Source organism: Hyla sarda, chromosome 2 (assembly GCF_029499605.1).
Source record: "Hyla sarda isolate aHylSar1 chromosome 2, aHylSar1.hap1, whole genome shotgun sequence".
Lineage (NCBI taxonomy): Eukaryota > Metazoa > Chordata > Amphibia > Anura > Hylidae > Hyla > Hyla sarda.
The window spans coordinates 136,830,692-136,857,548 of NC_079190.1; the positions used below are offsets into that span (position 1 = coordinate 136,830,692).

Genomic DNA, 26,857 nt, shown 5'->3' on the forward strand with positions numbered 1-26,857 from the left:
TGAGGTTGGGATATAAAGTTGGGATATGATGACGGGATATTAGGATGGGATATGAGGTTGGGATATAAAGAAAGGGTATTGGTTGGGATAAGAGAACAGATAAGAGGATGGAAGATGAGAATGGGATATGAGGACGGGATATGAGGTCAGAATATGAATTTTGGGAAGGAGTTGGGAGGATATGAGGTCAATGTATGAGGATGAGATATGAGGACAGGATATGAGGTTGGATATGATGTCAGGATTAGTGTTGCTCGCGAATATTCGCAATACGAATTTTATTCGCGAATATCGCATATTCGCGAATTCGCGAATATTCGCGAATATAGCGCTATATATTCGTAATTATGAATATTCGTTTTTTTTTGTTTGTTTTTTCACAGTACACATCACAGTGATCACCTCTCTCTGCTTCCAGCTTGTGTGGTGTAAAGAAGGCTCTAATACTACTGTATGAGACAGGTGTGCGAATCGTCGCATATGCGAAAATTTTCATATGCTAATTTTCGCATATCCGAATTTCCGTTTATGCTAATTTTTGTATATGCTAATTTTCGCATATGTAAATGTTCGCATATGCAAATGTTCGAATATGCGAAAATAAAACGAGAATATTACGAATATGCGAATATTCACGAATATATGATGAATATTCGTATATATATTCGCGAATATTCGCAAATTCGAATATGGTGTATGCCGCTCAACACTAGTCAGGATATGACGTTGGGATATGAGGTCAGGATATGGGGACAGTTTATAAGGTTGGGGTATGAGAATGGGATGGGAGAATTGGATATAAGGTTTGGATATAAGGACTGGATATAAGGTGAGGATATAAGGTTTGGATATGAGGACGGGTTATGAAGTAGGAATATGACTTCAGGATATGAGGACAGGATATGAGGAAAAGATATGAGAATGGCATATGAGGTTGGGATAAGAGGATGGAATATGAGGTCGAAATATGAGGATGGGAGATGAGGATTGGATATGAGGACAGGATATTGGTTGAAATATGAGGGCAGATATAAGGGTTGGGGATGAGGATGGGATATGGTGACAGGATATTGGTTGGGCTATAAGGACAGATATAAAGATGGGATATGAGGATAGGATATTGGTTGAAATATTGAAATATGAGGGCAGAATACTCTTAGTCTGCAGAGATTGGTTCAGACTTGTAAAGATCCTGCCAACTGTCCAGCAGGCAGGTGCAGAAACTAATTAGGAAAGGTTATAAGGAAAGGAAATAAGGAGGGGATATGAGGACAGGAAATGAGGATAAGACATAAGGTCAGTATATGAGGATAGGTTATATGGACAGGATATGAGGTCGAGATATGAGATTAGAATATGAGGATGGGATATGAGGACAGAATATGGGTTGGGATATAAGGACAGATATAAGGATGGGAGATGAGAAAGAGATATGAGGTTGGAATAAGAATTAAGAATGTGCAGGATATCAGGATATGAGGTTGGGATATGAGGTTGGGATTTGAGGTCGGGTTATGATGATGGGGTATGAGTATGGAATATTAGGTCAGGAGATGAGGGCAGTTTATCAGGACTGGACATGAGGTCGGGATATGAGGATGGGATTTAAGAATGGGAAATGAGGTCAGAATAAAAGGACCGAATATAAGGTTTGGATATGAGGACAGAATATGAGGATGGGATATGAGGTGGGGATATAAATTTAGTATATGAAGACAGGATATGAAGATGACATATGAGAATGGCATATGAGGGGATAGGAGGATGGAAATTGAGGTTGGAATATGAGGACAAGAGATTCATTGTTTCTTTTCGTCTCCCACAAGGTTCAGGTAGGAAGACCAGTCAACATCAGACTCTCTGCTAGTAATATTAATCATCATTATTATTAGAGATGAGCACATTTTTGAAGAATCCGATTCGGCCAAATCGCCAAATTTTCCGAAGAGATTCGGTTCGGTCTGAATTTTTTTATGGCGAATCTGTATTAAAAATAGCTATTTCTGGCCTACAAAAAGCCTCAATAATGGTGTAGAACACTTTGCCTTGCTGTAACACGCATAGGGTGTGTGCTGGGTTAGTGAAATAATACTGTTATTAGTTTGACATGCAGATTAGAGGCATTGCTATTAGAATCACTGTCGCAGAGCGGCACAATGACAGAGACGGGAGGTGGTATCAGTATGAGGAGACCATATAGTGTCTGAATGACACAGCGTGGAGGTGGCTGCAGCAAGAGCAAACCATATAGTGGCTGAATGACACAGACTGGAGTTGGCGGCAGCATGATGAGACCATATAGTGGCTGAATGACACAGCCTGGAGTTGGCGGCAGCATGAGGAGACCATATAGTGGCTGAATGACACAGACTGGAGTTGGCGGCAACATGAGGAGACCATATAGTGGCTAAATGACAAAGCCTGGAGTTGGCTGCAGCATGAAAAGACCATATAGTGGCTGAATGACACAGCCTGGAGTTGGTGGCAACATGAGGAGACCATATAGTGGCTAAATGGCACAGCCTGGAGGTGGCAGCAGCATGAGGAGGCCATATAGTGGCTGAATGACACAGGCTGGAGTTGGCGGCAGCATGAGGAGACCATGTAGTGGCTGAATGACAAAGCGTGGAGGTGGCGGCACCATGAGGAGACCACATAGTGGCTGAATGACAGAGCCTGGAGTTGGCGGCAGCAAGAGGAGAACATATAGTGGCTGAATAACACAGCCTGGAGTTGGCAGCTGCATGAGGAGACCATATAGTGGCAGGTGAGTAATTTTGTCTGGCCTTTCACAGTATCTAGGCCCTTAAGACTTTAACAGGAACAAATTGGTACACCACTTAGATGTACGTATGTAGCATGCACTTATGAGGGGAGTACAATGCGCTCCACTATGCTTAAAACATTATTTATCTACAACACCAGCAGGTGTGTATTTTTGGCTGGCCTTTCACAGTAACAAGGCCCTTGGGACTTTAACAGAAACAAAATGGTACATTACTTAGATGTATGCCCATGTTACACTTAATAGAGAACAATGCACTTTTAGTGCTCTGCTTACCCTAACTGGCTGGCTCCTATTAGCTTTTCAGTTGTTGTACACACCAGTGCTGCAGCACAAAGTCGCTGTGTACTACACCCACAATTGCACTTTCTCTCTCAATCTTTCTTCCTTCCCTATCAGTGCTTGTAGGCTGGATTTGGGCTTTAGGTGAATCGCTGCTGTAATACACCCTCAATTGCACTTTCTCTCTCAATCTCCCCTCCCTATCAGTGCTTCTAGGCTGGATTTGGGCTTGAGGTGAATTGCTGCTGTAAAAAAGTTTTTTCTGTGCAACACACTGCTCTCTGTCCCATTCTCTCTCTGCAATAGAATGCTGATGTGAGTGGCTGTAAGATGGCTGCCGATTATATAGGGCTGTGACATCACAGGGGTGGCTGGCTGCTGATAGGCTGCATGCTGCATGTGATTCAGGGTGATCCCGCCGACCCTTTTTCCCGCCTTCCCAGGATTCCTTGTCCCATGTCCTCACATGTGGATCAGCCATTTTAGATGCTCAAGCCCTAGAGCCAGGACTGCACCAAATGGAGTTTAACAAAGCGATTTGCGCGATCAAATCACAACGATATTCACATTTGTTTACTCATTGTTGACTCACTCATCCCTAATTATTATCATCATCAATTCATCATCATCTTTGTATATAAACAACATTTTGCACCGCACTCACACAATTTAGAGGGTATACAAACAAAATCAGATATTACAGAGTAACAGAGATGCCCTTGGTTCCCCTGAGGCACCAGGGCCCCAGTGTGACTGTTACTTCTGCACCCCTATAGTTACGCCCCTGCACACAGGTGTGCCCACACATACTTATAACTGCCAACAAAATGTTAGCAACCTGTTAAAAACAATCTCCCAATACAGTTTAAGTGGTTAATGACCAAGGAAGTGTTTACCCGTCTTTGTGCCTTTAACCGTTTTTGGCGAGGGCCGCTTATAATAGCCAACATGCGGCGATCGCAACCAGCTTTTAACCCTTTAGATTGCCGCTGTCAAAGCTGACAGTGGAGTCTAAAGGGACATTTAAACACTCCCTGGTGGTCCAGTGGGGTGGATTCCCCCCTCCCCCGCAGCACAATTGCGGGGTAGGGGGGGAGGAGGGTCACCCACTTCTGAGGTAGCCGGAGGGCTTTATCATTGGAGCGCAGAACACACATATCAATGTAGTTCTATGGTTCTAATGATTCCACCTAAAAGTCCCTAATAAAGTGTAAAAAACTAAAGTTTAATATAAGTTTAAAAAAACAGCCATTAACCCCATATTAACTTCCATATTAAAAGTTTAAATCACCCCCCTTTTTCCACATTCTATATAAAAAAATATAAAAACATAATAAAAATAAACATATGTGGTTTCTCCACATGTGTAAATGTCTGAACTATAAAAATATAAGGTTAATTAAACCGCATGGTCAATGGCGTATACATAAAAAAATACCAATGTCCAAAATTGTGTATTCTTGGTCACGTTGTATACCTTACAAAAATTTATAAAAACCGATCAATAAGTCCCATGAAAACAAAAATGGTATTGACAAAAACGACAGATCACATTGCAAAAAATGAGCCCTCATATATCCCCATTTATGGCAACATTAAAAAGGTATAGGGGTCAGAAGAGGACACGTTTAAACCTACAAATTTTCGTGCATAAAGTTATAATTTTTTAACAGAAGTAAAATATTTTAATCGTAAGGACCTACAGAATAAATATAAGGTGTCATAAGGTGATTCGGAAGCCCCCAAAGTTACAAAATGTTGTTGTTTTTTTCAATTTAGCCCCACAAATATTTTTTTTTCTGGTTTTGCCCTAAGATTTTGGGATGAAATTATTGATTTCATTACAAAGTAAAATTTGTGGCACAAAAAACAAGCCCCCAATATGGGTCTGTAGGTGGAAAATTGAAAGTGTTAGGATTTTTAGAAGGTGAGGAGGAAAAAATGAAAGTTCAAAAAAATATAAAAACTGTGTGGGTACTCCCCTGGAAAAAGCTGGTGCCAGAAAGTTAAACAGATTTGTAAATTACTTCTATTAAAAAAAATAAAAATCCTTCCATTACTTATAAACTGCTCTTATGATCCATAGGAAGTTATTTTCTTTTTGAATTTCCTTTCTGCCTGACCACAGTGCTCTCTGCTGATACCTCTGTCCATTTTTGGAACTGTCCAGAGCAGGATAGGTTTTCTATGGGGATTTGTCCTACTCTGGACAGTTCCTAAAATGGACAGAAGTGTCAGCAAAGAGCACTTTGGTCAGGCAGAAAGGAAATTCAAAAAGAAAAGAACTTCGGCTGACAAATACTGTAAGATTTTTTTAATAGAAGTAATTTCTGTAATGAACCGTTTCAGCAGACAAGGGGTTAAAATCCGTTTAGGCGATAATCCCCTTTTCACAGACAGGCACAGCTACTGCAGAACACCAAACTCCCGAACTGGATACAAAATAGCACTCCAAACTGGAACCTCACGAATAGCTGCTAGCAGACGAACAGGAAAAGCTCCCAAGCGGCTTACACTCCTGGCAGTCAGTCCCTATCAGCATACAATATAGCAATAAAGAAGAAAAGGGAAAACACTGGATATACATCAGCACACCAACATACAAATATTAAATAAGTATGCAAATTTTATTAAATATACACATAGAACCATGCAGAAGAGGGGGAAGGAAGAAAAAAGGAATAAAACCATTTAAAATAATGGGCTGGAAACATAAGCCCAAACACTCACCTAGGGAGGGGCCATGAACCCCCTCTCCTAGAAGCAGGCACCCGTCCTATTAATTGAATAATGCATCACACCATACATATAAGGCCATTATACATCATAAATATATAGGCTATGCAGAAAAATGTCTGTGTATACAACAATGAACAGTAATTCAGCGTTCCCCTGAGGAAGTCGCCTTTTGGAGCGACGGAACGCGTGGGGCTTCTTGTGGCCCCGTCCTTTTACTGACCTTCTACATCTGGTCTAGTCCTCCATTTCTTGAAATGCTCCTTTCATGCTTGTGATTTGCAAGTATTATAGGTTATGTCAGTACTCTGAATTACTGTTCATTGTTGTATACACAGACATTTTGCTGCATAGCCTATATATTTATGATGTATGGTGTGACGCATTATTCAATTAATAGGACGGGTGCTTGCTTCTAGGAGAGGGGGTTTATGGCCCCTCCCTAGGTGAGTGTTTGGGCTTATGTTTCCAGCCCATTATTTTAAATGGTTTTATTCCTTTTTTCTTCCTTCCCCCTCTTCTGCATAGTTATATGTGTATATTTAATAAAATGTGCATACTTATTTAATATTTGTATGTTGGTGCTACAGGCCCTGGAGGCTAACGGGAGGGCCATATGGGATGGGCCCCCACCTTTCCCCCCTTAACAGAGTAGTTATTCCCGGTAGGATAAGATTTATGGATAGCATACAGAGGGTTAATAGTTACTAACTGTGGTGCTGAGCTCTTTTCCAGGGGCCGGCTGTTGCTGGGCATATTTGGTTCTGGAATCGTGTCTTGATTGGTCAGCATCCTCTGCGGCGGGAACCCCGAAGTGAATATATACCCGGCCAGGTCAGTGGGATGCTTAGTCTGCGAAGAAAAGAAGAAGAGGTACCAGCTCGCCCACCCACCCTCCCTTATCACGGCCGTTTGTGAGAATGCCACCATATGGTGGACAGTTGTTTGTTTCTTACTATTGGGGTGTCACCCAGATTTCTCCTGGGTGGACAGCTGTGCTGGTTATGGTTTTATAATTCTGGTTATGAAAGTTATTTATTGATGGTATTTATAAAATTATTTATTTATTTAATTATTAAAGTATTAGTATTTATGTATTATTTAATATTTAACCTCATTAAACGGCCATGGCCTTTTTTCCAAAGAGTGTATTTAGTATTTATTAGTGGGGGATTATATTGGGGGGGGGGGGGGGGGGGAGTGTGGGGGTCCCTATCCCATGTGCTGATGTATATCCAGTGTTTTCCCTTTTCTTCTTTATTGCTATATTGCATACTCTTTGATACACTGATCAGCACCCACAATTGTTTATTATTGGATTGAGCCCCCAGCCTATCAGCATACAGTCAACCCCCCCCCCAAGAACGAGACAAGGCTCCGGGTTGAGGGTCAAGCAGTGGTCTGACTATAATGGGGCTACCTGCCCGGTATTTATGCAGGTCTTCACCAGGTGGACACTCCCCTAGGGGACCTGATGGAAGACTGTAGAACATAATGGACAGTAGCCAATCGCAGTGGCTTCAACATAAGCCCTTCACACTTTACCCATACCTCCCTCCTCTCTATCCCCCAGACAACTGGGAAGAAATCCAATTATCTCCCAGGACAAAGAAATCCAATTATCTTTCAGGGATAGAGGCAGACTCCATTGAGCACATGGTTGCAAAAAGACATAAAACTACAAAATGCCACAATTACTACATAAAACATATACATGCAACATATCCCCAGATAGCTTAGGTCTGAGCGCACATTATCAAATGGTGCTCAGACCACACACATATAGTTCAATTGCCATGGAGCTAAAGTCTTTCGCATAGTCTTTCATTATATGAATGGGCTCCTTGGCATAGCTATCTGGGGTATCACCGCTCACACAGGGCAAGTACCGAATGTCCCCACTGTATTTGAAGGGCCAGAATGAGTGACATACACTCTGGTATGGCTGAATACTGTTTTTAAAGGGCCCAATCTCCCAGGGCCATAGTCCAGAGGCAGCAGGCGGGCAACCAGGCTTCTCCAATGCAATGTGGCGAGATTGGTCTCGTCACAATTTCCAAATCTGTTTAACTTTCTGGCACCAGTTAATAAAAAAAAAAATATGTTTTTTCAGTGGAGTACCCCTTTAAGGGGGTTAAACAACGGTATGTTTACTTATTTGCAAATATGTTTGTTGGAGGAAGGATACATATAGAGGGATGCCTGTATAATTTTCTTCAGTGTTACCTTTTTTATTCATTATTTTATGATTATTATTTTTTTTATATTTCTAGTTTCTAAATATCAAAGTGCAACATATGTCAATATGGACTACACTACACTGCTCTATTTTCAGGAATTCAGATTTTCCTAATATGTCAATCATACTGGGAAATGTCTTACAGCATAAATGTATCATTCAAATCTACACGTTTTAAGCCATTATGATGGGAGCTTTGGTTAGCTCCAACACAGTCATGTACATAAATCTATATTGTTTTATTTCCTCAGTAGAGAACATTTGCCAACAATGACAGGTTTGATAGGTGGATATTGTCTCAGCATTGCTATTTCATTGGGAATTGCATAGTATTCCTGGTATCTAGATAAACATCTAGCATCTCTGTGGGAAGCATAACAATAGCCCACCAGCCCTTTCTTCAACACTGTGAAGATATTAGTCAGGTAAAAGAAATAAGATCATAATAACTCATTACAAAGAAAGAAAAAAAAAAAATAATAATAATAATATTGTTTGGTTCTCTTTTTTTTTTATTTTATAATTTTGTTGCAAGGTTATTAGCATTGATGACTAATATAAAAATATAAATGGCAGTTGTGGTGAAATAAGCAAAAAAAAAAAGAAAAAAAGTAATCATGGTGTGTGTCTGTGGATGGGGGGGATGGTATTGTACTGACCTGCCACAAATCCTTCACTGGTGTAATTTTGTTAGGTACTATCAAAATTACATATTTACTATCACAATTACATATTGATGAGGAGAGTCATTAAAGGGGTACTCTGCCCCCAGGCATCTTATCCCCTATACAAAGGATAGGGGATAAGATGTCAGATTGCCGCGGTCCCGCTGATGGGGAGCCCTGGGATCCCCGCTGCGGCACCCCGCTATCATTACTGCACAGAGCGAGTTCGCTCTGTGCGTAATGATGGGGATACAGGGGACGGAGCAGCGTGATGTCATGGCTCCGCCCCTCGTGACATCTATGAGAGTGGGTGTGACGACCGCCACGCCCCATCCCATAGACTTGCATTGAAAGGGGCGGGCCGTGACGTCACGAGGGGCGGAGCCGTGACGTAACGATGCTCCGGCCCCTGTACTGCCCGTCATTATGTGCAGAGCGAACTCGCTCTGTGCTGGAATGAGAGCGCGGTTCCGCAGCGGGGATCCCAGGGCTCCCCAGCAGCGGGACTGCAGCGATCTGACATCTTATCCCCTATCCTTTGGATAGAGGATAAGATGTCTAGGGGAGGAGTACCCCTTTAATGATGCAAGTGATTGGCTGAATGAGCATCTGAATGAGCATCTGAATGAGCATAAAGCTCCCTATTGCGAATAACTTCCTGTTTGAATCTCAACACATAGGAAATGCTTGTTCAGCCAATCACTTGCAACATTGATGACTCTCCTCATCTATGGTTTAGGTGGGTGGGATTCCCTATGTATCAATAAAGTGCTCTTCGTGGGAAGCACCATTGGAGAAGAAACCAGCATGGGATTGATGGCTGGTAAATACCAGTTATTTATATATTTAATCCATACTATGAACATTTTTAAATGTAAAACATTTCTGACTTACTATTTTAAGCTAAATATTATATTTTATTTTAAAAAAAATTAAAAAAAATTGCCACATGCCTATCCCATGCATACTTAAACACCTTCACTGTATGTGTTATTACCATTTCTACAGGAAGGTTATTTCATGCATCCACTACTCACTTAGTAAAGTTATACTCCCTGATATTATTTTTAAACATTTGCCACTCTAATTTAAACTCTTGTAGTAATTTTTCTTCTTTTAAATATTTAATATTGTATAATCTAATTAAATTGACAATTAGTATTGAATATCAGTATGGCTCTGATTTTATGGCTTTGATTTTATGAGTATATGAGTTAATATGAGTTTGAGTTTATATACAGTATGGCTCTCTTTATGAGAAACCTGTACAAAAAGTATTTGTCATTTAGTCCTTAAGTGTCATGTCTGTGTTCACACACAGCTATTGCATTGCTTGTGTGTGAACAGTTTTATCTTCCCTGAGTAGGGAAGAGTGAAATGTCTCTGGTTTTTCAGCCCAGGCCTCTGTTAGCCAATAGCCTTTCGGGTGTGTCTATTTAATGTCAGCCCAGGCTAGCCTCTGGTTGCTGGTGAATATCCTCATTCTATCCTGACATGCTGCTAGCTTGCTGCTGCCATGCAGCTAATGGAGGCTGGGAGAAACTCTTCTTGTTTGAGCTTTTATATCTACTATATCTGTTTTAGCATGCATTTTGTAGTTTCAGGTTTTAGCCATGTTTTGGCGTGCTCTTAGTAGATTTTAAGCTATGTTTGTTTAGTCGGTTTTAGGATTTATTATCCTTTCTGTTATGTGTCTGAGTATTCTCTGTATGTTATCCCTGTTTGGTATCCTGGTTCTGTGTTCCAGTGTGTACAGCGTCCTATATTTATATTCTGTTTGGTTGATCTGATCTTGTCCTTTGTACTTGTACCTGTTTAGTGTGAACAGTGTCTTATCTGTCATCCCTGTTTCTGGTCCATGGGGACTTGGAGTCTACTGGACGTTCTTGAGTGATTGCAGTTTCCTGTCTTGTGTTCAGTGTGAACAGTGTTCTATATTTTATCCTGTATATCTAAATATCCCTGTTACCTGTACATGGGGAATCCGGGGAATTATGAATTAGTACAAGATATCTCTGTGTTCCAAGGTGGACTCTGGGAGATTGTGTTTTAGTATCAAGACATTCCTGTTTCTACTGGAGGTATCTGGAGGATTGCAATAATTCCTGTTCAGGTATAGATCCCTGTTTCTGGTCCATGGACTTGGAGTCTATTGGACGTTCTGGGGAATTATGCTATATTCCTGTCTTTTCCTATAGTCTGTTGACTTATCCGTTTTCCTGTCTGGTGTTTTGTACATGTCTACTTATCTATAGTGACCTCTGTTCATGACCACAGAACTATAGAGTCCTCTATTCATGTCCGACGATCTTTAGTGTCCTCTGTTCATGTCCGCTGATGGTGTCCTCTGTACTACTCTCTGATCTGTGTCCTCTGAACTTATATACTATAGAGTTGTTGTTCCTGTTAGTTTTCTGGTTGGTGACCGACTATTTATTAGTGTGTGTTTTAATTAGGCCTCAGCACTTTAGTTCAGGAAGGGACCGGTGCCCTGTTGTCGACTCACCGTTTAGGGTGAGTGGGCAAGTAGGCAGGGAGAGATGGTTTTAGGGTCATTTTAGGGCCCACTCTCCCTGTCCCCCGGTCGGTCCCTGACATTAAGTGATTACATGTTCTAATAGTATGTTATTTCCTACTATGGTAGGAAGTCTTCTTTAACCCCTTAAGGACGCAGGACGTAAATGTACGTCCTGGTGAGGTGGTACTTAACGCACCAGGACGTACATTTACGTCCTGTGCATAACCGCGGGCATCGGAGCGATGCCCGTGTCATGCGCGGCTGATCCCGGCTGCTGATCGCAGCCAGGGACCCGCCGGCAATGGCCGACGCCCGCGATCTCGCGGGCGTCCGCCATTAACCCCTCAGGTGCCGGGATCAATAAAGATCCCGGCATCTGCGGCAGTGCGCAATTTAAATGAACGATCGGATCGCCCGCAGCGCTGCTGCGGGGATCCGATCATTCAGAACGCCGGACGGAGGTCCCCTCTCCTTCCTCCGTCCGGCTCCCGGCGTCTCCTGCTCTGTTCTGTGATCGAGCAGACCAGAGCAGAAGATGACCGATAATACTGATCTGTTCTATGTCCTATACATAGAACAGATCAGTATTAGCAATCATGGTATTGCTATGAATAGTCCCCTATGGGGACTATTCAAGTGTAAAAAAAAAATGTAAAAAAATGTAAAAGTAAAAGTAAAAAAAAAGTGAAAAATCCCCTCCCCCAATAAAAAAGTAAAACGTCCGTTTTTTCCTATTTTACCCCCAAAAAGCGTAAAAAAACATTTTTTATAGACACATTTGGTATCGCCGCGTGCGTAAATGTCCAAACTATTAAAATAAAAGGTTAATGATCCCATACGGTGAACGGCGTGAACGAAAAAAAAAATTAAAGTCCAAAATTCCTACTTTTTTAATACATTTTATTAAAAAAAATTATAAAAAAATGTATTAAAAGTTTTTTATATGCAAATGTGGTATCAAAAAAAAGTACAGATCATGGCGCAAAAAATGAGCCCGCTTATACGGAAAAATAAAAAAGTTAGAGGTCATCAAAATAAAGGGATTATAAACGTACTAATTTGGTTAAAAAGTTTGTGATTTTTTTTAAGCGCAACAATAATATAAAAGTATATAATAATGGTATAATTTTAATCGTATTGACCCTCAGAATAAAGAACACATGTCATTTTTACCATAAATTGTACGGCGTGAAAACGAAACCTTCCAAAATTAGCAAAATTGCGTTTTTCGTTTTAATTTCCCCACAAAAATAGTGTTTTTTGGTTGTGCCATACATTTTATGATATAATGAGTGATGTCATTACAAAGGACAACTGGTCGCGTAAAAGACAAGCCCTCATACTAGTCTGTGGATGAAAATGTAAAAGAGTTATGATTTTTAGAAGGCGAGGAGGAAAAAATGAAAACGTAAAAATTTAATTGAGTCCTTAAGGCCAAAATGGGCTGAGTCCTTAAGGGGTTAAAGAGGTTATCCGGGATTAAAAAAAATAAGTGTTTTCCTCAATAAACAACAGTTCACCTGTCCTTAGGTTGTGTGTGGTATTGCAGCCCAGTTGCATTGAAGTAATAGGAGCAAAGTTGCAATATCCCACCCCACCTGAGGACAAGTGTTAGCTCTGTTTTCTATTCCTGGTTAACCTATTTAACAGCTGAAGGCTAAGTCAGCAGAACAAAGATAACACATTACTTTTATGCAGTGGATTATAAGTCCTAATAACAGATATGTCAACAGGCAAATCGTAAATTCATAAGAAACATGCAAAATATCTGTTTATAAGCGGAGGTCTCCTATTTTCATTCAGACAGGCATTTACATAAAGATTGGCTAATGGATAAAAAGGAATTGATGTAGTTATTATGCTGACAATTTAGTGTAAAGAATGTGGATATTATATTACAAATGCTTACTTGAAAGTGTTACTTTCATTAATATAAACTGTTAACAAATTGCCTACATATGTCAAAAGTTTAGATCACACCAGGTCTCAGCCCCAAGACACACTGTGATCATGAATTATAAATAGGTGACGTGGGTGGCAGAGAGCTTTATTCATGCATCCAGTTTATCGAGCTTCACCATGTCGCTTCCTCCTCCATGTGGCAAGGAACAAGCCTAGTCATGGCTCAAGTAATTCAAGATAAATAGTAGAGAAGGACCAACTGATACCAGAGTTAAAGGGGTACTCTGCCCCTAGACATCTTATCCCGCTGCTGGGGAGCCCCGGCATCCCCTCTGCTGCACTCCGCTATCATTACAGCACAGAGCGAGTTCGCTCTGTGCGTAATGACGGGCGATACAGGGGACGGAGCAGAGTGACGTCATGGCTACGCCCCTCGTGACATCACGGCCCGTCCCCTTAATGCAAGTCTATGGGAGGGGGCGTGAAGACCGCCACGCCCCCTCCCATAGACTTGTATTGAAAGGGGCGGGTCATGACATCATGAGGGGCGGAGCCGTGATGTAACGATGCTCCGGCCCCTGTATTGCCCGTCATTGCGTGCAGAGCGAACTCGCCGCAGCGGGGATCGAGGGGCTCCCCAACAGCGGGACTGCGGCGATCTGACATCTTTTCCCCTATCCTTTGGATAGGGGATAAGATGTCTAGGGGCGGAGTACCCCTTTAAATGCAACATGTTTTTATTCCAACGATGCTAAAACCATAATACACTCAAGCCAGTGATGTCACATTTTTGGCGTAAACATCCTTGATCAAGATAAAGCTTCATTGTCTAGTCAGCCACACAATCCGACCTATTTCCTTCATATAATATAAAGAGTGCAAACTTACCTCCCTTGTTACCCCATTGCCCTCACTCTCAGATCATGTCCTGACTGTGCTCCCATTCTGCCAGATTCAGCCTTCAAAAATGCCCTGCTCCCCATTCAGCCAATCACAGAGCTGAGCAGGGGAACAACAGAAGCTGTCAACAAGATCGCACCCGGCACTAGAACTCTTTAATTTTTTTAATGGATGGTGAGGCAGTGATTGAGATATATATATATATATATATATATATATATATATATATATATATATACACACAGTGGGGCAAATATAGTATTTAGTCAGCCAACAATTGTGCAAGTTCTCCCACTTAAAAGATGAGAGGCCTGTAATTTTGAGAGACATAATGAGAGAAAAAAATCCATAAAATCCCATTGTCTGATTTCTTAAGAATTTATTTGCAAATTATGGTGGAAAATAAGTATTTGGTCACCTACAAGCAAGCAAGATTTCTGGCTCTCACAGACCTGTAACTTCTTCTTTAAGAGTCTCCTCTGTCCTCCACTAGTTACCTGTATTAATGGCACCTGTTTGAACTTGTTGTAACACACTACGCTGCCAGGGACTCAAATCATGACGTGTCTTCTTGCTTAAACTAGTCATGTCCAAGCCCTTCTGAAGTTTTCTAGAGTGCATTTGGATGATTCATAAGAGTATTGGGAGAAAGTCATATGGTCAGATAAAACCAAAGTAGAGCTTTTTGGTAAAAATTCAACTCGTCGTGTTTGGTCGAGAAAGATGCTGAGTTGCATCCAAAGAACACCATACCTACTGTGAAGCATGGGGGTGGAAACATCCTGCTTTGGGTCTGTTTTTCAGCAAAGGGACCAGGACGACTGATCCATGTAAAGGGAAGAATGAATGGGGCCATGTATCGTGAGATTTTGATTGAAAACCTCCTTCTATCAGCAAGGGGATTGAAGATGAAAAGTGGCTGGGTCTTTCAGCATGACAATGATCCCAAACACACCGCCTGGACAATGAAATAGTGGCTTTGTAAGAAGCATTTCAAGGTCCTGGAGTGGCCTAGCCAGTCTCCAGATCTCAACTCCATAGAAAACCTTTGGAGTTTAAAGTCTGTGTTGCCCAGCGACAGCCCCAAAACATCACTGGGCTAGAGGAGATCTGCATGGAGGAATGGTCCCAAATACCAGCAACAGTGTGTGAAGACCTTGGGAAGACTTACAGGAAACGTTTGACCTCTGTCATTGCCAAAAAGGGTCGATAACAACATTTTCAGATGAACTTTTGTTATTGACCAAATACTTAATTTCCACCATAATTTGTAAATGCATTCTTTAAAAATCAGACAATGTGATTTTATAGATTTTTTTTTCTCATTATGTCCCTCATAGTTGAGGTATACCTATGATGAAAATTACAGGCCTCTCTCATATTTTTAAGTGGCAGAACTTGCACAATTGATGGCTGACAAAATACTTTTTTCCCCACTATATATATATATATATATATATATATATATATATATATATATATATATATATGTGTGTGTGTGTGTGTGTGTGTGTTAAAAAAAAAAAAAAAGCTTAAATTGCGGGATACAGATAGACAATGATTAAAGATTACAATCAGTTATATGGTTTTCTAATTAAATATAAATATCAACAGTTCCCAGGACCCTTATTAATATTATGAACAATACTAGTGGAAATTGAGCCTATCCGGGGTAAGACTGATCTGTGATTGCCATCTATTGGTCTCTCAATTATTCACAAAAATGAATTAAAAAGTGGGCACAATTGAAGACTTTTATAGGTTATCCATTAAAGATGAATAGTATCTGCAGTCTTTTAGTCACATTCTTTGTGGAAGATCAGTTTAACCATAACTGTGAAATGCAGATTCACTATTCTGTACGATGGCTAAAGGAGATTTCAGTATTATACAGTCTTAATAGCAACTGGACATACAAAGTTAATCTAACAGAAGGAACTGTAGTAACAGTCTTGTTTATAGAGACTTCTGCTTCTGCTCACCGGGTTAGGGGAATACATTGATAAGAATATGTTCAGCTCTACACGGATTATTTTCCTTGTGCTATTACCATCTCGCCTACAGGGCTTCCCGACCGTTTCTGTCCTGCTTGCGGCTAATGGAGATGGTCAGGAATTCTAACCTTCTGTAAATAGTGTAGCTCATAGTCATACACTGCTTACATAATTCCCATTAAAGTCAATGGGGGACATTTATCATTGCTGTCTTTTGTAAGAAAGTTCTGTAGTAATTCTTTTTTTTTTACAAAATTAGCCCAAAGATATAGTCAAAAATATAATTCTTTATTACATATACAAAAATAGGTAGAAAAACAACCATAAAATAACCCACCCTTAAAAAACCCCCCAACACAAAGCTAAGCAGGATATCACCAGGATATATATAGTGATCGGTAATGCCAATTGAAATCTAGCAGTATTAAGTCTAGTCAGCACATGATTATAATGATTCAAATCAATACAATACCTAATTGTGACATGCTGACGGCTTCCCAGTGATGATCCTGCAGGATCATCACTGGGAAGCCGTCAGCATGTCACAATTAGGTATTGTATTGATTTGAATCATTATAATCATGTGCTGACTAGACTTAATACTGCTAGATTTCAATTGGCATTACCGATCACTATATATATCCTGGTGATATCCTGCTTAGCTTTGTGTTGGGGGGTTTTTTAAGGGTGGGTTATTTTATGGGTGTTTTTCTACCTATTTTTGTATATGTAATAAAGAATTATATTTTTGACTATATCTTTGGGCTAATTTTGTAGGTTATTGATTAAATTATTAGCCGCGTTGGGCTTGTAGGTAATATATTCTTTTTTTTTTTCTTTCTTTTTCTTATGTGCTACATATGTATCCTACTTACACAGAGGGTTGATAAATTTGAAGCACATAAGCAAAGCAAAGTCTCAGTTGACACTTTTTAGAGACTTTTTTTCTGACTTTTTAAAAGTGCTTACCACAGGCAGTTTTGTACTCCAGGTCAGACCTGAAGTAGACTTGAGACTTTTTTTTTAAGGGGTTTGTGATTTATTTTATTTGTTTGCCTATGTACTTCATAAATTCACAACCACTGCAAAGTAAAAATTGAAAATTGCTTAGGAAAGGCCCTTTGCAACTTTATGCTTACACACAAAAGTCGCACAAAAAAGGCTTTAAATACCTTGATAAATATCCCCCAATAGGATTAACACAAATTATAAGATGGAGGGGTTTGTGAAGCTGGGAGATGGGAACACCCCATTAACAGGTAAATGTATTTACTTATTTGTTAAAGGTTGATACCTAGAATTTACACTTACTAATTAATTCAATGTTTGGGAAATGCAATATGCTTATTTTATACATGACCACACTCTCCATAGAGTATAAGGAAAAATTTTGGAAAATGCAATATGGCTATTTTATACATGACCACACTCTCTGTAGATTATAAGAAAACAAGAGTTCTGTTATATTGCTGTTTATTTGAACTAAAACATCACCATAATATAATATATATTGGTGCAAGTAAACTATTTTATTGGATCCAAGCGCATAGAGTGATGTTTTCTCTATTATAGACAAATAGTGGGTGCCTGTGGCTGAAACCTGTGGCTTTTATGTAAGAAGCTCTAATTTATTTATTTGTTGGTTTTGTTAATGGATGAAACCTGGTCCCCTTTCCCCAATTTCAAATAAGTGAGCAGGTTATATTCATCCCATTAGGGTTTGACAGGTGTATCTGCTGGTGGTTGTTTTATAACCAGTTGAATTGAGTAGTAAAAAAGATGTTAATGCACATTACACAATATAACATGTTATACAGCTAAAAAAGCAGTTAACCTATAAAGAATGAGAATAAGTGCCCTGTTAATAGTGTGTTTACAACCTGTAGTGGTTTTAAAGCAAAGCTTGTTTTATGTCTTTAAAAAGATTTACAGAGTTGTAGTCCCTGATTGCCAAGCTACATATTACCTTTAAAAAGAAAATGTGTTCCCCCCTGACCAATATGCCACATCAAGGACCTGATGTATGGCAGCACTAAAAAGATTTTAATGGTGTTCTATGAGCCATCCATGAGTCCACAAAGCTCCTTGGACCTATGCTTTGTGTGATTTCATAGGATTCATCCTGTCACTTTAGCACATCACCTATGTTATGAGATTTCAGAGAGATTTATTGAGACCTGGAAAGAAAGACTAGCACAAGCCATGAAATAAAAGACTAGATATATAGTTATTAAAAATAATAAAAAAAAGAACAATCCAATACTTATGGCCATGATTGAAGGCCAATAGGATTACTAAAAAAATTATAGCATTTTGGCTTTTACAATTATTTCCATTCTTCTTTTATTTCAAAATCATTTTGTAATAATAATGAAGAATATATCTTGTTTTTAATAATAATGGGGATGTAATTTTGATTCGGCTACAGACCAAAATAGTGGTTCATTTTTATTGTTGAGGCAGTAAAAAAATTCTGTCTAATCTAGCGCACAGTATGAAACAAGAGATTAAATTCTGCAGGCGAGTCTTACATAAAAAATAAGTAAATTACTTCATGACCATCTGTGGAAGAATCAACAAACACTGGAAGGGCATCAAGCTTAAATGCAAATGGAATTATTGGCAAAAAGCTTACACTTCAGTAATTTTCATAGGAAGAAGTATATCTAAGCAAACATGGAAATGATGAATATAAAAATATACACAAGCAGCAGGAATATTTCAAATATAGGACATGGGCTATTATCATAGACAAAGTAGCCGTATCTTATAACCAGTAGGTGCTGTGTCCCGTTGTGTGTCATACTATTGTTGGGATACTCTGAAGTTGACAATGCTATAAATATAGTACAGTATCTGCCTGGTACAGATAAACAAATAAATAATTAAATGCTAACCCATATGAGAGTCACCTATATATAATGATTTTTGCTTGGTGGAAAAGACAACAGTTTCTGTATAATATGATATAATAATAATTACAATAACATACAAACAAACCTGTTATTTAAAAATGCTTCACTGAAAAGAAATACTGTAAATATTTAGAGCAGGGAATTTCAAGGTTTTTCTGCTTGGGTCTCACCAGCCAGAACATCAGTTAATGGACCTTACTACTTGCTTTTAAGTCTAGTATAAAATTACGGAATCGCTGTTTTATTCTTGCTCTACCAATAAATTGGGGTTTTCTTGCCAGTGTGGCTATACCATACAGCATTTACACTTTCTATGTTATATAATAGCAAAGGTTGCTGAAATCTGGGGCATGTCTAATCTATACTTGTAGTATTTTTTCCTATAAGAGTTGAGGCAGAAACAATGGCAACCAAACAACCACATATCCACGTATGAAAGTGGGATCTTATCAGGGTCCTATGTATGGAAATAACCTAACAATGTAGTGCAAATGGGAATAAGGTACCATTTACAATATTGTTGTTATAGTGTATGGAGTAATCTATGCATAAATATAGGGGGAGATTCATCAAAACCTGTCCAGAGGAAAAGTTGCCCAGTTGCCCATAGCAACCAATCAGATCGCTTCTTTCATTTTTAACAAGGCCTCTGCAAACTGAAAGAAGCAATCTGATTGGTTGCTATGGGCAACTGGGCAACTTTTCCTCTGGACAGGTTTTGATAAATCTCCCCCATAGTTTCTATCAATATTTACCTTATGAATGTACAACTTTCACTTATAGCTTTCTCCAACTAGTGGCTGTAGAGAGACATAGAGCTCTCAAATTCCCTCATTACAGCCTTACTAGAAGTTGGCAGACAAAGTATGCCCCAGTTAAAGGGATTGTCCAGTGATTAAAAGCCCATCCCCTAGCCACAGGATAGTTGATAAGTGTCTGATTGTGGAGGATGGTCCGAATGCTTGGAATGGGGCCAGAATGGGGATCATCTCTTACTTCTGAACACTCGGGCCTCCACCTATTGTGACAAACTGGTCTCAGCAGTAACGGCCTACTCAGCCAATCACTAACTGGGATAAAGGATACCTTTTCAATACCTGGACAACCCCTTTAACATGGAGGTGAGATCCATATTATTTCTGCTCTGCTATGTGTTTGACATCTACATTTTTTTTTTTGCTTGTAAGCATATCAGATGGCGGAGATTATTCAAAACTTGAGCAGAGGAAAAGTCAACCAGTTGCCCATAGCAACCAATCAGATTGCGTCTTTCATTTTTGAAAAAGCCTCTGAAAATTAGAATGGGCAACTGGTCAACTTTTCCTCAGCATAGCTTTGATTAAATCCCTCTATTCACCATGACAATTGATATCTTTAAAATCCCTAACGATACTGCTAAAATAATATTAACCGCTGAATTATAGTTCTGCTTTAGTTTCTTTTAGTGAAGTATAAATAAACAGATTTCCCCGATTGAATGACTTTTTCCATTGTCAGATGTATACTATTCCATTGAACTAGAAGTACTCAGCAACTTTTGTGTGTGAATACTGTATTCCTATACTATTGAGTGGGATCCTTCTTGAGCAACTCTTCTCAGTGTTACTTCTAACAAAATATAACTTCATAGCAGGCACACAGTCCTAGGTAACTAGTGGGGAACAGGAAAGAATTGTATAATTATGATGTGGAATGCCATTTACTTCTTTTAGGCCCAAAAGTATTTTTCTTTCATTTTTTATTTAAATAATAGATTGTGTGCGAACATTTTAAAAGCACATTACATTAGTGCGCGCTGCCTGTAAAGTAGGCTAATGGACACAATTGTATGAAATATAAATCCAACCCAATTACGATGGCACACTGAGTAATTATATCATGTCACTCAAACTCCTCACATACAGTTTCAGAATTTCCGAATTCTTACTTTTTGACCCTACAAAACTATAATAAATGACATTGTGACAGTTTTGTTACAACCCCTAAACAGTATTGTGAATTCTGATGTACATTAAAACAGCATTTTTACCAGGGTAAGTGATGTAAAATAACTAAATTGTAGCCTAGTAAACATTTATGTTCTTATTATATGAAAAAGATAACAAAAAGGCCATGATTAACTCAAATGATACATTCAGTGGAAATATGACTGATTATTAGTAAACCTAATGAGCTAAAATAGAACAATAATATTGCCTCTTGTCAACTTGAAAATAAATAGAAAGCTTATGCAAAGCATGCCATTAGCAAAAGGTGTTGATTTATTTACAATGAATTGCACAAAACAAATGTGATTCTAAACAAATTAATATAAACGGTTTAAAGATAAATTTTTGCAAATAAATTTATGGCACGCAAATTACTTGTTATCAGACTAAATAAAGGTGCATATCTTGCTCTAGTTCCCTCAAATGCAAACACTATTCACAAGTTTAAAAAACTAAATAACTAAGCATCTGTTCACATGTATTCATGTTTATCTCAATGTTTGAGTAGTAAATGATAGTAGAACCTGCTTGGGGGAGTTCAGCAACAAGTGTTGCAATAGCGAAATTGACCTACGATACACGTTATCAAATACATTTATGTTGCAAATTTTTTATGAATTTGTAGATTTTCACAATTGACTTGTTATCCAACTAAATTAAGTAATTTAATGATTCCTCCTAAAAGTCCTCTAAGAGGACTAACAAAGTATAAAAAAATTATTGAAAGTTTAAAAAACACCCATTAACCCCTTCCGTATTAAGTTTGAATCACTCCCTTTTCCCAAATTCCATATAAAAGAAATATGTAAACATAATAAAAATAAATACATATATAATGTTAATTAAACCTTTAAAGGGGTACTTCAGGAAAATATATATTTTTTTTTTAAATCAACTGGTGCAAGAAAGTTAAACAGATTTTTTAAATGACTTCTATAAAAAAATATTTACCCTTCCGGTACATTTTAGCAGCTGTATGCTACAGAGGAAATCATTTTTTTTTATGAATTTCTTTTTTGTCTTGTCCACAGTGCTCTCTGCTGACACCTCTGTCCATGTCAGGAACTGTCCAGAGCAGCATAGGTTTGCAATGCGGATTTTCTCCTGCTCTGGACAGTTCCTGATACGCATGATTTAATAAAGATTTCCTGGTGGCTTTCCATGTGGTTTATGAATTGGGTTTCCAGTGAAATTATATGCAGCATATTCAACTAATTTTCACATTGGAGGAGTTCTAAAAACATTTTTTATAACTTCCAATATTAATGGAAACACCCTGTTAACTATGTCCATATCTTCTGATTTGAATCTATTTTAATTGAATCTTAAACACCTCAAACAGACCTATAGAAACACCAAAAATATTTAATATGAGCTTACCAGGTTCAAAATATATAGTATATTCTTATAATGTAAAACATTGCATACAAATATGTTCATATCATGTAAGTCTATAGGAAAGGGCAAGCAAAGAAAACTATATTTAATACATATCAAGGAATATAAAAAAAAATAAAAAATCTGAAATGATTCACATCCTGCCAACAAACAGCACATAGCAGATCAATATATCATGTTTCGTGATTTGCTTCTAGATGAATTGAAATAATCATCCTATCAATTTACCAATTGTATTGTATTGGCTGATCAATTGGGAAATCTGTAAATAAGACAAATTGATTCCCTCTTCAAACAGAAAGTGTAATAGAGTTGAAGTTCCCAAACTTATATAGAGGATATCCTATTTTACATTGAGTTTTCATTATACTGTATAAAGTTGCAATAAATATGAAAAGAATGTATTCATATTAGAGGTTCAAAACTTTCGCTGCATAGAATATTTTATTGTATCAGAAAGACAGGCGGGCTCAGCACCATATAACAAGGGGGGCTATTATGCGTATCAACCAACAAATACTGCACCAAAAAGAAAAAGAGATCCGCAATATAATGCACCCCCACAGTTGCTATATTTCAAACAATGTTATCTTTATTGCACATAAGTATGTACAAAACGCAGACAATACAATTAAAATCAATTAAAAGGCACAAATGGCCACTGCACCAACAAGGGGGGACCCCCTATAAAAAGGGGGAACCCCACCCAGGCCACCTGTCTCCACAAATTAATAGGTTACAAGCCTATCATATTACAAGAATGTTATACCAATGCAGTCCTATCCCCACAGCACTAGTAGCTTGCATACAACCTGAATATCCTTCCCAAATAACACAGGGGATTAATGGTAGAAGACAGTAGATGGAGGAGGAGCCAGGCAGGTGCCCCCCCTAGAAACCCCATGCTTTCCGTTGCCCGTCAGCAACTTCCTCAGGGGTTGCTGACGGGCAACGGAACGCGTGGAGTCTCTGGGGGGGGGGGGCACCTGCCTGGCTACTCCTCCATCTACTGTCCTCTACCGTTAATCCCCTGTGTTATTTATGAAGAATATTCAGGTTGTATGCAAGCTATTAGTGCTCTGGGTTTAGGACTGCATTGGTATAACATTCTTGTAATATGATAGGCTTGTAACCTATTTATTTGTGGAGGCAGATACATTTATTGTATCTGTCTATAAAAGGAATGTGTGATCAAAAAATAAGTAACTGTTTAAACCATTTTTTTTTTTTAATCTTCAACACGAATTTCCAATGTTACATTAATTTAGAAATATTCCTGAAATATTGCAGTGTTCAATCTGGTCACTAAGCTTAAAGGGGTATTCCAGGCCAAAACTTTTTTATATATATATATATATATATATATATATATATATATATATATATATCAACTGGCTCCGGAAAGTTAAACAGATTTGTAAATAACTTCTATTAAAAAATCTTAATCCTTCCAATTATTATTAGCTTCTGAAGTTGAGTTGCTGTTTTCTGTCTAACTGCTCTCTGATGACTCACGTCATGCACAGCTCACGGGATGTGACATCATCATTGAGCAGTTAGACAGAAAACTTCAGAAGCTAATAACTATTGGAAGGATTAAGATTTTTTAATAGAAGTCATTTTTCAAATCTTTTTAACTTTCCGGAGCCAGTTGATATATATAAAAAAAAGGTTTTGCCTGGAATACCCCTTTAATAATAGCTTGATACTTTAAGTTCTTTAGAGATCACTCCTCTGCACTCTCCCTATTATTGTCACAGACTGCACTACAAGTTGAGGTCTATAAATAAAATATAAAAACACAGTATTTGCCATTCACAATAAATGATGGTCATCTTTCTCCTCTTTCTTCTTGCACATATACCTCTAAACAGGTCATAAACATGCCTAGACAACACTTCTAAAGAGATCAATGCCCCAGTTTCAGACTGTTGTTTCCACATGGTCCATGTGGCTGCTGTAAAGTAATTCTCTAAATGCTGTTCGCAGAGCAGAGCAGAAGCTTAGGTAACATAACTGTCCTCATCATAAAGCATAAAAAAACACCCTTTTAAATACTTCTTAGGCTATGTTCACATGTCATATTTTGAGCTTTATTTCAGATGTTTTTGTGTCCACAGCTGTTTATCCCTCAAAAAACAGAGTACACATAGCCTTACAATTATCAATCATAGCATATAAGACAACAAGCATTAAACTAACTAATCTAACTAATAAACTTGTCAATAGGAAAACAATGCATATCTAAACATACTTTAAGAAGTGTAAAAAGAGTAGAATTGCCAGTTACTATTTTCATATTTGTACCCATTTTTTTTTTTTTTTTGCATCCTCAATGATTTTTCATAACTCAAATAACATTCGCTAATAAATGATGTCAATGTAAAAAAAGAAGTCTTGGACTTACCAGAGTTTGGGTCAGAGTTTCCGTCAGCTTCAGTTCTCTTGTCTGGAGAAGCTTGGTCATAGAATTCATCCTGTGCCTGAACCAGAGGAAGAGGGTGTGAGATCATAGTTCCGCTTCCTACAGGATCGTGGTCTCCAAGGCCACTGTCGCTGCAGCTTTCTTGGGAGCCATCAGGTAGATGGAATGTAACACGACGCTGGGACTACAATAAGAACATAAGATACACTTGTAATCACTCTTTATTTGTTCTTTTCACATGTGTATATATTATAATATACTTATATATTCATCTAAATAGTCGCTTGTGTTGAAAAAAACAAAGTGAATGTAGGTAAAATATTCAGTGTGATAAAAGTAATTAAAGCTTCCTAATGAAAAGGTGTGCAAGGGTTAACCTCGGTAAAGATTAGAACATAGTAATGTTGCATGTTGCCAGAAAAGATAAAATATCAAGATAAAATATTGCACTGTGTAGTGGGTTACTAGAGCTAACTTTGCAAGTAGAGTAAAATAAATGAGTTAGGGATTAAATATTTTATAAAGACTATCATATAGTTAATGACACCTAATTTTGGTTGAGTAAAAAACAGTTTCTCCCCTTTCTCATTTTTTATTGCTTTGTAAATGGATTTATATGCAACACACAAAACTATATATTTTTATTGTCTTAAATACTAACAGAGCCATGTACACACAGATTTTGAGCCTCATTTCCAGTCATGTTTTAGCCATGTTTCTGTATACAAATGTTTCAGCTGTTAGCGACTCAAAGTAAGACACAAAAAAAAAAATTAAGCATAGCCTAAAAAAATGTAAGAATAGCCTAATATTGTAATGTTCAGTTCAGTTTATATAATGTTCCTTATAGTTCCTGTTAGTCTACTGGAATGTTCTACTTAAGACTGTCACTATCCATATATCCTTCTATCGTGTTAGGCTGGGTTTACAAATATCAGGCGTCCGGCATAGTTTCCTTCCGGTGTGCACCAGAGGAAAACTAATACTAGAACTGATCACATTCATTTGAATGGGACAGTTCACAATCATCCAGCATCTCAATTTTGACGCCGGATGGTTGGACACGCCGAAGGGCGCTGTGAAAAAACAATGGACACTGGATGCCATACAACTGATGACAACTTGTCATCAGTTGTGGTGGCATTTGAGTCAAGATCTAGGCTGAGTTCACCTATGCTGAATGCCGGACATATGTGAACCCAGCCTTACAGTAATGGGAGATCAAAAGTGGGTAACATGCTCAGGACATCCATAGAATGAGCAATATCACCGGCTAGTATATATATATATATATGTATATATATATATATATATATATATATATATATATATACATATATATATATATATATATATATATATATATATATATGTATATATGTATATATATATATATTGTACCCAGTATAGGTCAAGAGGATTATATACTGTATATATATATATATATATATATATATATATATATCCATATCCATTTGAGAGCCCTAACTTGGACATATGTAAAAGCATTATCATATTCCCTCCCCCTCCAACAATACCTTGATTCTTACAGCCTCCTACATTATAGTAAATTATAAAATGTATATCATTTTAGTTTCATAAGATGTGTGTTTATTCTGCCCATTGCTTCCTTTCTCTTTATTTTATATTATAAATATTTTATATTTTTTTCATGTTTACTAAGCTCTCATACATACCCTGAGTTGGGATAGAATAGTATTTTTACTATGATCTGGAGAGATAATGTTATGCACTATTGGCGTGACTGATGCAATGTACATTTTATGATATTGGTGAAAATTGTATTGTCACTTTTTGAAATTATTATTATTGTCTAAAGAATTGTGGGTGGCCACCATTTATTATGGTTCACACTGTTTTCCTTCATTTAGACAAAAAGAAAACATTGTATCCACTTTTTGCCAGCCATAACACAAGATAAACAATTTGCTGTCTTGTTTATTTACCTTGTGAATCTATTGTCAATAAAGGTTGGATGAGCAGATTCAGTATAATGGAATACCACCCAGAAATTGGACTGAAATTTAATTTGCTATCCAAAGATATCACCTACACAGACCTTGCTTACATTGCCGGATAAATGTAAAAG

General features: G+C 38.0%; 1 protein-coding gene across 1 annotated transcript in view; it reads right to left on the reverse strand.

Moving 5' to 3' along the window:
- LOC130355410 (protocadherin-9-like) overlaps positions 1-26,857 on the reverse strand; it is a 1,658,654-nt gene that overhangs the window by 540,224 nt on the left and 1,091,573 nt on the right. Inside the window, exon 4 of the mRNA XM_056555491.1 lies at positions 24,730-24,931. Within this exon, the coding sequence (XP_056411466.1) occupies positions 24,730-24,931 (202 nt within the window). The remainder of the gene's footprint in view (positions 1-24,729; positions 24,932-26,857) is intronic.